The sequence below is a fragment of the Pollachius pollachius genome (assembly GCF_949987615.1).
Source record: "Pollachius pollachius genome assembly, chromosome: 2".
NCBI lineage: Eukaryota > Metazoa > Chordata > Actinopteri > Gadiformes > Gadidae > Pollachius > Pollachius pollachius.
In genome coordinates this window covers 5,667,311-5,678,901 of record NC_136935.1, presented here as the reverse complement: position 1 = coordinate 5,678,901, position 11,591 = coordinate 5,667,311, and the positions used below count along the sequence as shown (strand labels likewise).

The 11,591-nt window shown below is 44.6% G+C and overlaps 2 protein-coding genes across 2 annotated transcripts in view; one reads left to right on the top strand and one right to left on the bottom strand.

Annotated features, from left to right (window-relative positions):
• Positions 1 to 59: 59 nt before the first annotated feature.
• memo1 (mediator of cell motility 1) lies at positions 60 to 4,083 on the top strand. Its single transcript, XM_079730988.1, has 9 exons — positions 60 to 444; positions 1,391 to 1,472; positions 1,554 to 1,622; positions 1,775 to 1,887; positions 2,304 to 2,415; positions 3,017 to 3,159; positions 3,266 to 3,342; positions 3,471 to 3,575; positions 3,781 to 4,083. Exons 1-9 carry the CDS (start codon positions 384 to 386, stop codon positions 3,910 to 3,912), a joined length of 894 nt encoding a protein of 297 aa, XP_079587114.1. The 5' UTR covers positions 60 to 383; the 3' UTR covers positions 3,913 to 4,083.
• Positions 4,084 to 8,892: 4,809 nt separating this feature from the next.
• The window catches only part of mkks (MKKS centrosomal shuttling protein), a 3,305-nt gene continuing 606 nt past the window's right edge, over positions 8,893 to 11,591 (bottom strand). Inside the window, exons 1-4 of the mRNA XM_079759015.1 lie at positions 11,141 to 11,591; positions 10,670 to 10,851; positions 10,120 to 10,230; positions 8,893 to 9,713 (exon numbers count right to left, since the gene is read on the bottom strand). The exon at positions 11,141 to 11,591 is cut by the window's right edge and continues 606 nt beyond it. Of these exons, the coding sequence (XP_079615141.1) occupies positions 9,282 to 9,713; positions 10,120 to 10,230; positions 10,670 to 10,851; positions 11,141 to 11,591 (1,176 nt within the window). The 3' untranslated portion in view covers positions 8,893 to 9,281. The remainder of the gene's footprint in view (positions 9,714 to 10,119; positions 10,231 to 10,669; positions 10,852 to 11,140) is intronic.

The following is an 11,591-nucleotide window of genomic DNA, read 5'->3' as shown; positions in this document are numbered from 1 at the left end:
GACACGCCCCGTTACCTGCCTCCATATCCTCCACGATCAGTATTCTGCCCCAGAACAACACTACTCTGACAAGCCTGCAATTGCCCACTAAACCCTCGTTACAAAGACAGTTACAGGACTTTTTTTTGCTTGATTATAAAGGTAGTCGATTACCTGGTCATTCCTTTTTATAACTTGGTTTAACCGGTTTAAAAAAAGAAGAGAAAAAGAACTACAGGCAGACTGTACACCAAAGCCTGCTAGTCCGGTAGCTTTCTGACTGAGCTACCCCCTGAACTCAACGAGACAAAGCGCTCTTATTTATCTAAAAAACGATTCCGTGGTGGTGTTTTTTCAACCCGACCAGAGTTCAGAGAACCAAGATAGGCAGCTTTGGATCCAAGATGTCGAACCGAGTGGTGTGCAGAGAAGCAAGTCACGCCGGCAGCTGGTACTCCTCCTCGGGTAACTTGTCCGCCGACCGCAACGCTAACCCCGCTACAGACAGGGCTGTAACCCGCAGGTCGGCGATGCTCCAGCCCGTCCTCTCTCCTGCTCGCCCTGCTAACGTTTTCTCTCTAGTGGTCGTAGTGACAGTGACATCTGTAGTTATGGTTTGACACCTCGGAGGGTTAGCTTCAACTAATCCAGCTACTGAGCTGAGCTAGCTGCCGTCCACTGTGCTTCTCCATTATTGCATTTGCTGCAATGGTGGTTTTAATCCCGTTAAGAAATTTGTCAGTGGATGGACAATATACATTCTCGTATTTGACTTCTGCCATTATTTATTTGGATTTTTTTTTAGATCAGGGTGTTGTATGAATGGAAGAACAGTCAGCTTGTCTTGTATTGCAGGACTATCCGGCCCGGGCAGTTAGGCTGGCCGACTATAGATGTCATAATGTAGTCATTTTGAAGATGTTTGATTTACGGAGATATTTCAGATTGATGAGCCCACACAAAACGTATAGTTCGTCCCGCTGTGTGTGAACAAAGGATTGATAATGGCTGTGCAAAACATTGAAGGTTCATATTGCCACAAAGACCCCCTCCCCCACCGTACCAACCATATAGCTTCTCTGCAAAATCAGCCCTGCTCTAGCGTCATCCATGCCCCTCCTGCTTGCTTTTCCAGACTGTTTAACCTAGCCAACCCCTTTAGCCATCATGTATGTTGATGGGTCATAGAAGTCAGCCATATTCGCGATTACTTCTCATTCTAATTAGATGTATAAACCAAACCATGCTTGCACCAAATATTCTAACCACTTGACCAGAATGTGAAGATTCATATGTAGAAGCAATTTCTCTGGTTTCTAATAAACTCAAGTTGTACCAGGTTTTATTTTAATGGGAAGCTGTATCGAATGAATAACTAAATGCATACATGTATTTTCTGTTTATTTCCCAGGATCACAGCTGAATGCACAACTAGATAGCTGGTTGTCTCAGGCACAGTCCACCATTGGACCTGCAAGAGCCATCATTGCACCGTAAGTAGAAATGGATAAATGACTCACCGCAATGATTAATGCCATGGTGTCCACTGCTAATAATGCATCTTTGTTTTCCAGCCATGCCGGCTACACCTATTGTGGTGCCTGCGCAGCCCATGCATACAAACAAGTGGACCCTTCTGTTACGTGAGTCATTTGCTGCAACTGCTTCACACCCTAGTGAAACGCCTCATGTATGACAGATTGCAATAGTCGGTAGAGAGTGACAATCTGTGATGGCCAGTGGTGGGGGGCATGTGTCTTGGATTCAGTGAGGTAAAGTCCTGTTGTTGCTCCAGTCGTAGGGTGTTTATTCTGGGACCCTCACACCACGTGCCCCTGTCCCGCTGTGCCCTCTCCCCTGCCGAGGTCTACAAAACACCCCTCTATGACCTGAGGATCGACCAGAAGGGTATTGACTGTGTCTCATTAAATTGGTATTGGATGATATGTCACAGCTTCACTCATAAACGGCATGGGGAAATAACACACAGAGCCACACTGTGCCTATTTGTTCTGCTATAATCATGTTCTATAATCCTATAATACTAAAGAGTGATGGAAAAGGAAAAAACGGTTCCCTTGATTATTCTAGTCAAGAAAGTTGTGCCATGCAGGCTTTATACAGTGCTTGGTGAGACCAGACACCTCCCTTGCTCAGAGGGCAATGGTGTGATTAATTACCAGGGCCGGAGTGCCGCAGAGCATCGACAGAGATGTCTTTAAAGTACCTTCTTCCTCGCTGTTGAAACAAAAGCAATCCAACCCTGAGAGATTTGAACAAGGTTATATATGCACACTGAAGTACCACCCCCACTTGTCTTCCAGTTTATGCTGACCTCTGGAAAACGGGCATGTTTGAGCGGATGAGTCTGCAGACAGACGAGGACGAGCACAGTATTGAAATGCACTTGCCTTACACCGCGAAAGCCATGGAGAGGTGAGCAGGCTACCATGTTGTACTGTAGAGCCTATGTTACAAGAAAACGTACGGCACACCTTGCTTCCTGTGTGCCAAGGTGTCTGCACTTGGCACCGATACACCGGGAGCTAATAACCATATCTTTTGTTTTCTTCTTCCACTTGAAATTAACTCAGATTTCGATACATAGCCCCCAAAGTACTGCTACAAAGTGCTACGCTCACCCATGGCATGTGTTGGACATGCATATTTAATATAGCCTTCTGTGTGGTGGGCAGCAGTTCAAAAGCCGTTTCTAGCTACTGAAATGCCGGGAGCAGGTAATGGAGCGAGTCGAGCATCTACCGTCGTAGTGTATGCGCCTAAAATGTCAGCAGTGTAGGGGGCACACCTTCCGATAGGTTTGAAAGTGTTCCATAGAAGTCCTTAGTGAAGGAGTCCCCCCTTAGCTTTTCCTCTAGCAGGTAGCAACAGCTCTCACCTTTTTCATATCATTGGTCACATTTGTTGTCTTATTTGTGCATTGACCTATCAATGAACTCTTAATTGTCCCGCACACACCCCACGACATATGCAGTGTAGGACACGTAGTAAAAGTATGCCACCATCCTATCTGCAGCCACAAAGATGAGTTTAGCATCGTCCCTGTGCTGGTGGGTGCACTGAGCGAGACAAAGGAACAGGAGTACGGAGCACTGTTCAGCAAGTACCTGGCGGACCCCTCCAATCTGTTCATCATCTCATCCGACTTCTGCCACTGGGGTGAGTGCCGCCTCCATTATGTCCAGCTGTTGAAAACCTTGATCATGTGTATGTTGTTTTCTGCTAGCTGGTGGTGTACTGACCTTCCTTCTACCTACCTGTTTAGGTCAGCGGTTTCGATACACGTATTACGATGAATCCCAAGGGGAGATCTACAGATCCATTGAGAACCTTGATAAAATGGTAGGTCCAGATCTACACTGTGCTTAACATAGAATGTTTCTAAGAAAGTTAGTTGGTTGTTAGTTCGTTTTCGGGGCTAAATCTCTTCTTAAACGATCCTAATGTCTCTTGCCGTCCGGCCTCTGAAGGGGATGGGCATTATAGAGCAGCTGGACCCGATGTCTTTCACCAACTACTTGAAGAAATACCACAACACCATCTGTGGCCGTCACCCTATTGGAGTGCTACTAAACGTAAGTGCTACCACCTCCCAACTAAACCCAAAACATCCCTCAAATAAGGAAATATGTTTAGGCCTTAACATTAGTAAGGACAGCTGTAAGGAATGATAATGGTCTGGTTCTGGAAGACGGGCTGAAGGTTTTGTTCCACACTGCATGTTCCTTTTGGACGGCTTTGATTGTCATTGTGTCCGATTTTTGATTTGTTGCTTTGCAGGCGGTGGCAGAGCTGAGGAAGAACGGTTTAGAAATGAACTTCTCCTTCCTGAACTATGCCCAATCTAGCGAATGCCGGAACTGGCAGGACAGCTCTGTGAGCTACGCCGCCGGGGCTCTCATAGTTCATTGAGGTCCGCCCCGTGGAGGAGGGGGAGGGGACTACTGCCTATTGCCATAACCTGATCCAAACCCCCCACCACCCTCACCCACTGAGCACCCACCATCTGCAGGAAGGACCTAGAAAACCTAGAATGCCAATGACTTCCCTCCACCATCCTCGCTTAGCTCTCCCGCCGATCTCCCCTCGGGGGGCGGGGGGGGGGTGGACCGTTTTGCTGGGATTGCAGTTTTGCTGATTTATAGGAGCCTATGGTTCAGTAGCGTGGGGGGGGGAGGCGGCGTGCTGGGTATTTTGGGGTGCGTAGGGTAGGAGGAGGAGGGGGTATTTTGGATCTCGTAAGGACTGGGGTTGGTCAAGTCCACTTTTTACTCCTCTAAATAGGACTGAGGATACAAGTTGAAATGTAAATTTCATTTTTCGCAACTCTCTTCCTGTGTGCTCGTGTTTTTTTTCCCCTGAGAAAGTATGATAAAAGAGAAACTTCTAAATGAATCCAAGAGCATTTCGAGGTCACCTGGAAGAAATGGGTTTGACCGACATCCTCAAGCATTATGCTTCCTGATAGTAGGGGTTGCTACTACCACGGTTTGTACAAACCTGCTTATTGGTGTGGTTGCTAACAAAGGGCTGCATTCAACCCAGTTCACTAACCCACTGCTGTACATACCAAATACATTTACTACTATTATACTTATACTAGTCGATTAAATATAATCCTTTATGCATAATTTGTTTTCTTTATTTAATCCACTTTTGGTAGATTTTTTTTAGATTTACTAGTATTAACAAGCAGTGTGGCGGTACAATTGAACGAGAAAGAGTTGTCGTTTATGCTCCCCATTGTTTTAGCTGTACCCAGTTATCCAGCGATGCCCTCGTAGCACTGAATAGATGTATTGGCAGTGTCTGACTGCTGTCTTCATGCTGTGTAAACATACAACTACTAATTTGAATCCAGAGCGTTCTACAGACCTTAGAATAAAAAATATGATTTAATCTATTTGAACCAGTAATTTAGTCAACGTTACAAATGGTCTTCTGTGCAACCGACTCAAGGACTCAGTCAAATGTAGCGTTGCAGCACATTTTCTGTGTGCCTCACTGAATCTATTCTCTTGTTACTGGTGGATCCTTCTGCTGAAGTCAAGTGTTTACCGATTTTAAAATAATGTACTCATAGCACCCCTCTTTTAGAAAATAAAAACCTTGGTTTCTGGTTTCAACATGGGGATTGGTTGAGGTTTGTTAATGTTAAGATAGCAAACTGGTCAAAATCTATTGACCGCACAGCTGAAAAAGCGAGTCAGCCTTGACATCAAATCAGTGAAGAACACCACTAAAGCATGACACACTGTGCTATCGTGCCTTTGGATCACTGCTGCATATTGAAAACCATACTTTTCCTTGTCCTATTTTACACCATACGCTCTGGTTTGTTTCTCTCTATGTATCTTCTTTTTTTTGAGCAACCTGTATTGTCTTGAAGTTATCTCCTTCCTACAGTAGGGAGTGGTCCCCCCCCCCCCTGCTCCCCAAAGCCCAAAGCTGAACCCCAGCACGGCGTCATTTTGAGTTTGTTTTCTGCCGTTTAATTGTTAGATGTGTTTTTATTTTTTGTATTATCTCTCTTGCATAGAGAATGGAAATTCACAAGTCACCACACCTCCAAAATATACTGCTTAAATACTCCTGCAAAGGAGCTGTTTCTAATCTCAGGTTCCACAGAGGAAACAAATCCCAAAATACAGTCAAGGCTTAAGATTCATGTTACAAAAAAAGTAAAAATATATTGAAATGGATGTATTCTCCTGTCGTTATTGAACAATGGTGATGTGTTGCTTTAACACGTAAAAGCAACACATTCAACACGTAAAAGCAACACATTCGAAAAAGTAACGTATTTGAGAGATTATAATTCAAATGTCTGTAAACACGGATGTATGAAATGCCCATTTAACAGTGGTGTACAATATAATGTATGTAGACAGCTTTGTGTGTCCACATTAATGCGATATGCATACAAACATACCTCAATATTACCAGTAGAGGGAGCTATAGTAAATTATGAATCAAGTAAACCTAAACTCTTCCCATTTCCCAGTATTGTGGTCCTTACCTCTTCTGAACATCCCTCTCCTGGCCCCATGCCGTTTTTTTGTTGGTAATTCTCCTCCACCAATGATAACTTAACCATCAATTATATTTTTTAATCATTTTTAGTTCAATGTACATTTAACATGAATTGGGTCTTGCCATTAAACTCCATCCCAATAAAACAGGGATGTAAAAGGGTTTACACTAATATTCTACTTCTATTCACCAAGCATTCATTACGGCGGCATTTGTCTCTGCTAGTATTGTGTTTGTTCTCATTCATAATGCATTAATCTGTGCCCTGTTTCTTCAAAAAGGGTGATTGAGTTCAACAGTACTGGCATTCATGAAGGATAATCAGTAATCTTACAGTTACAGACCTTGTAGCTCTACCTTTTAATCTTTCTGTTTGAGAATACTTACTTCCCATCTTTAGATGTTAAAACTGCACAAACTAGAATCTGACCTTCAAATGTTCAAATTTCTCTTCACCTTTTCCAATCAAAATAGTTGGGTTACTCCTCATCCTCCTTCCCCTTCTCTGTTGAAGCTTGACGGGTTGGACTCTGAATAACCCGATTCGATCTGACCGCCGACCCATTAAAACAACTTGTTTTAAACCGGTACCGTTGATTTTCCTGTTGCTGTAACCAAGCAGTTGTCATTTACTGTAATGGTGGTCGTCTCTCTCTGTGCCAACCATGGCTCCTTAGCGCTGAGAAATGGGGGAGACCTTCCAGGGTTGAGGTCAGAGAGGACATTTCCCAAACAGCCAGGCCACCCAAATGCTGTCGCACTGCAGTTTTCCCCCCAACTGGCAATTCAAAAGCCCACTGGTTGCCAGTGAGTGATTCATTATAAGCCCTGGGTCTGACTCCTGCCGGGCAATGTGTTGGCGGGGTCCATGTAACCACTTTTATATGAGTTTCTGGTTCCTTACTTCTGAAAGAGGGACATAGAAGCTGGGGGCTCCAACAACCTCTGCATATTCAGCCAACCCCTGGGCTACAGTCAGCCGACAAGCTGAAATGTTTTTTATTAACATGTCTGTTTACAGGAGTGTGTAGCAGTACAAAATACATCCTGTCTAATGATGAGCATGCAGCCCAAGAGGGCTTTCTTACAGAGACTGGTGACCGAAATGCAAAAAAAAAAGTACTTTTCCCAAACTATTCTTGCGTTGGTTTCCTCAAGTTTAAGAGGTGGCATCCTAATTGTTGTCTGAACGCACTCTCCTTCTATTTTGGGAAGGAGTTAGCGATGCTGTCTTTTCCTACCTGATCCCCTGCTGAGACAGGCAGATCTCTCAGAACACAGGGTGCCCCAGTGCAAACCAACCTGGAGTCAGAGATGCATTAGCCATGCAAACCTGATAAGCTGTGTAAGCTAGATGGGGATTCTGGCAGAACTGGTTACAGTCAGTCTATCCTGGCAGACTTGGTTCTCCCAGGAGCTACCTCTCCCGATCCAGGTTTCACCACTCAAGTTTCTGACATGGTACAGAGGCAGCAGCGTGGGAATGTACCTGCAGTTTGTGTCAGCCGGGAGGCACTACTTCCCGAGGTAATGGAGTGCAACTGGAGCGTCAAGTTTGATCAGGGTTTTGTACTGTAGGCCCTAGCGGAACCTTGATCGGTCTGATATAGATAGGCCTATTTTGTAAATTGGGGGAATGTATTCTGAAGCTGCAATAGCATCAAGGAGCAGGGTTTGTGCTCTTAAAGGAAGGATATTCATTTTCCAAAAGTAAAGTCAAAGTAAAAACGAGGTATGTTTCATTGGACAGGCTTAGTAGGCTACTGTGACAGCTAGATACCAGAGTGAGGGCTTCAATAGGGGTTAGCGGTTCCCACTACCCCATGCTAAGAATGCATGCACATGGTATTTAGACTGTTTAACTTGGATGCTATTAGGATTACGATGCTGTGGATGAAAGCGTTCCACCAAATGGCATGTATTCATAGCTCAGCTCTGTATGATTGAGATAGTGAGCAGCTGCCCTGAATGAAGAGGCGACACCACTTGGATGCCTAGAGGCTGCCAATATTTCCACTGCAGTTCATCAATAACGCTTTTGCCGTTGTTATTGTTGCATTTGTCTGGCAGATATTTGATAACACTAATGGACACACTTACTCAGCTTTGCCTGACCAATAAGCGCAAAATATTGTTACTATTATGAAACTTAGGTAATAGTAACGTATTAATAATCGTAATAGTATTACGAATCTTGCCTTGCCTACTGCAGGGGGAGAGGAGAAACAGGAAGGATCCTCCAGAAATTTCAAAGTGGAACAAGGTGCCTCCTGTCCAATTCTTATGAGATACCCGTTCCTTATTTGTATTTCAAAGGTCCATAGATCAAAGGAGATCAACTTTTCACTAAGTATCAGGTCTGTTTCTGCTGTCTGCCTAGGGAGATAACTAGGGACTGAAATACCTCCTCATTGAACGACAACATTTTGTGACAGTTAATAACTGTATTAGTGTTTGGTAATGTCAGATGACCGTAAAGAGACATGGCTTTGAAGTAGAGACAAACAGATGTGATGATGTGCACAAACACGCTGCACACACACACACACAGCTCAAACAGACACATGATTGACTTTCTGCTCCACACTAATAATCAGTATTGCGTAGTTACATTACTTTATGGAGGTAACACGCAACACATATGGGAATGATTTCATAACTTTATTTAAGGCTTCATATTTGTAAACTTATATTTATAAACTAGCTTCTACAAAAGAGCTGCGTTTTGACCCCATGTATCACTATGGTGAGGAAAGTCTCATCAATAATGATTGATTTGTCATGTGATGCATCATGTGTTAAATAACAAGCGTACGACAAAGGATATTTATTGACCAAATAATCTTTGCACTAGACGTTTATACAAGTGTATCTGGTATAAATCGCATAAAACTGAGGGTATTTTCACTTCCAGTTGCGCCATTTTAAGCGGCAAGAAATGTTTCAGAATGATATCCTCCATGTTGTAAGGAATCACTTTTCCCCACACAAAAATGTTCTTTGGATTCCCAAGACCTGATGACTGCTGTGGCTTGATAACTTATCAGTAACTTATAGATCACGATTGAACGGTCTTGCACACGTTTATCAGCCATTACCGGTAACTTCAGAGCCAATACTCACACCTAGTGTTGTGATTAAAAACTGCAACCAAAATAAGTAAAACAAAACAGAAAAATAAATAACTATTTACTTTGGAATAACACACAATAATACACAATACTAAAATAGAATCCGTCATCTACGGCCTAGTTTTTATCTTGAACTATATATCGGATATCCTGCAAAAGATTAGCAGTTTCCACCGCAACCTGCAGTGCGTTCATCTTGGCGGCGAAACAGTCCAGTACGGCCGGCTGTGCCGCGGCCCGACCCCCAGGCGGCATGGCGGGAGCGAACTCGGCGTACTTAGTGTTCAGGAAGGTCCACCTCTCCACGGACGAGCCCCTCACCAGCCCACAGCCGCAGCGACGCGGGGACCTCCCCTCCAGGGCCGGGGCCTCGTCCACGGGGACGGCCCCGTGGTGACCGTGGGTCAGGTCCACCATGGGGGTCCCGCCGTCGTGCTCCAGAGCCCGGGCGACGGACTCCAGGGAGCGGGCGAAGGCCTCTGTGCCGAGGAGGTACTCTGTGGGTGAGCACTGGAGCGACGACGTAGCCTCGGCCGCCCTACGGATACCCTGGGAGGGGGAATATAGAGAGGTGGTTAGTGTTGAGGTAGGCTCAGAAGTCTATGGTGTCGGTACAAAGGAAGAAGGAATGTAATCAAAGAGTATGATTGGATAATGCGTTGTTGGGTGACGATATTGTTTTTATTTATATTTATATTGTCTTTTTATCATTGAGTGAGATAGAAAGGAAGCTTTGGGGGGGGAGAGGGGGAAGACATGAAGAGAAGGACCCCGGGCAGGATTCGAACCCGGGTTGCTGCAGAAAGGACTAAGCCAGCCTTTAATGGTACATGCTCTACCAAGTGAACATATTGTTTGATTTTAATTTTTATCTTATCGCAGCTAACATCAGGACTCATGAAAGGCGGCGTGAGATGTGCTGTGTCGGGGATGGGGGGGGGAGAGGGATCGGGACCTCGTAGCGGATGTAGGCAGCCAGGTGGGTCTCGGTGCACCCCCCTCCCAGCAGGGCGGAGGGCTCCCTCAGGGTGAGCCTCAACACATGCTGGGCCTTCTGAACCACCACCTATAAAAAAACCGCATGAATCATCGTGTTGTCATCATCAGACCTTATTGTATGGTCACAGTGACCTCTGCAGAAATAGAAGCAAGCTTTAGAAATATGTAATATGTATAAACTCTCACTTTATGAATGAATAAATGGTTCTGCTGCCAGAGCCCCCAGACCAGATCACATAGCTTATCTCTGTTTGTTGCGATGAAAAATATCCTGCAGTTATAAGCCTGTAATAGCTATATATATATATATACATATATAGCTAAATACTTGTAGTACACTACTATTACCATACGGCAGTGCTGTGGTCCAATGTCAGGTGGGAATGTTAAACGCCTCTTCATGGCGATAACTAAAAATGCTCACATTCTGTTAACATGTTAACATTAACAACATGAAAAGACAACTAACGTTCTAAAAGGCTTGACTATTATTCCCCTAAGTTTACCTTCAGTTCGCTCAACAGGGTCTGGTTCCTGTGGCAGAGGACCATAGTGCAGATCACTGCTTCACCAGGGGCTTCTAGATGGAGCATCCTCTTGGAGCCAAAGTTTTTAACATTCAGGCCTCTTGCTAAGCCGTACGCCTCTGGTGGTATCGTGGACAATAAACTAGCCAAAGGTTGTGAACCTGATGAGAGTGACAATTGAGATGAAATATAAATGGAAGACTTTGGATAAAATATACTGATCATACAATACATTACGTACATATCAATGCCAATAATACATTATCAATCAGGTCGTCAATGTTCGATGCACACCTATTCAAAGTAGCATTTTTATCAGAATGAGAATCTTCTTCTCATTTTATCCATCGAGCAGTTAGTAGCTGTTGTTTTGACGGCTATACAGATTATTTATATCACACGATTCATATAAGATTACAAACATGCATATATCATAGATATGGGGCCCACCTGTTAGTTCAGCAAGGGGTTCAACGAGGGCAGCACCAAGCCTCTCCAACACCACAACGTCATGCTGATTCAGGTACTGCTGCAGCACCGGGTGGATGACCTTCTGACACACGAACAGCTCCACTCGGTCCTCCACCGCGCACTGCCCCAGAACCAGCAGCTGGTCCAGGATCTGAGACTCTATGTCTGCCCCATGGTACACCTCCACCGTCCCCTCGTCCGTTTCAAACAAGTCCCCAGAGAGAGACACACTGAACAACACCATTTTCGTTGGCTGGGATTGGAAGCTATTAATGTTGGAAAGTTTGAAATGATCTGGTATCTCCACCATCAACCCGGGGAACACAGCAGATTGTGCAACAGGAGGGCCTTCGACATACACTGTCACTGTGCTACCTAGCCTGACATTGCCAGGAGTTTCACATGGGACCGTTAGCAAAAAGGCTTGCAC

Excerpts from the sequence above, each read along its gene's own strand:
- memo1 (XM_079730988.1), top strand. The coding sequence starts at position 384 with ATGTCGAACCGAGTGGTGTGCAGAGAAGCAAGTCACGCCGGCAGCTGG. Across the intron at positions 1,473-1,553 it reads GCAAGAGCCATCATTGCACC|CCATGCCGGCTACACCTATT; the intron begins GTAAGTAGAAAT and ends TTTGTTTTCCAG. Across the intron at positions 3,576-3,780 it reads CTATTGGAGTGCTACTAAAC|GCGGTGGCAGAGCTGAGGAA; the intron begins GTAAGTGCTACC and ends GTTGCTTTGCAG.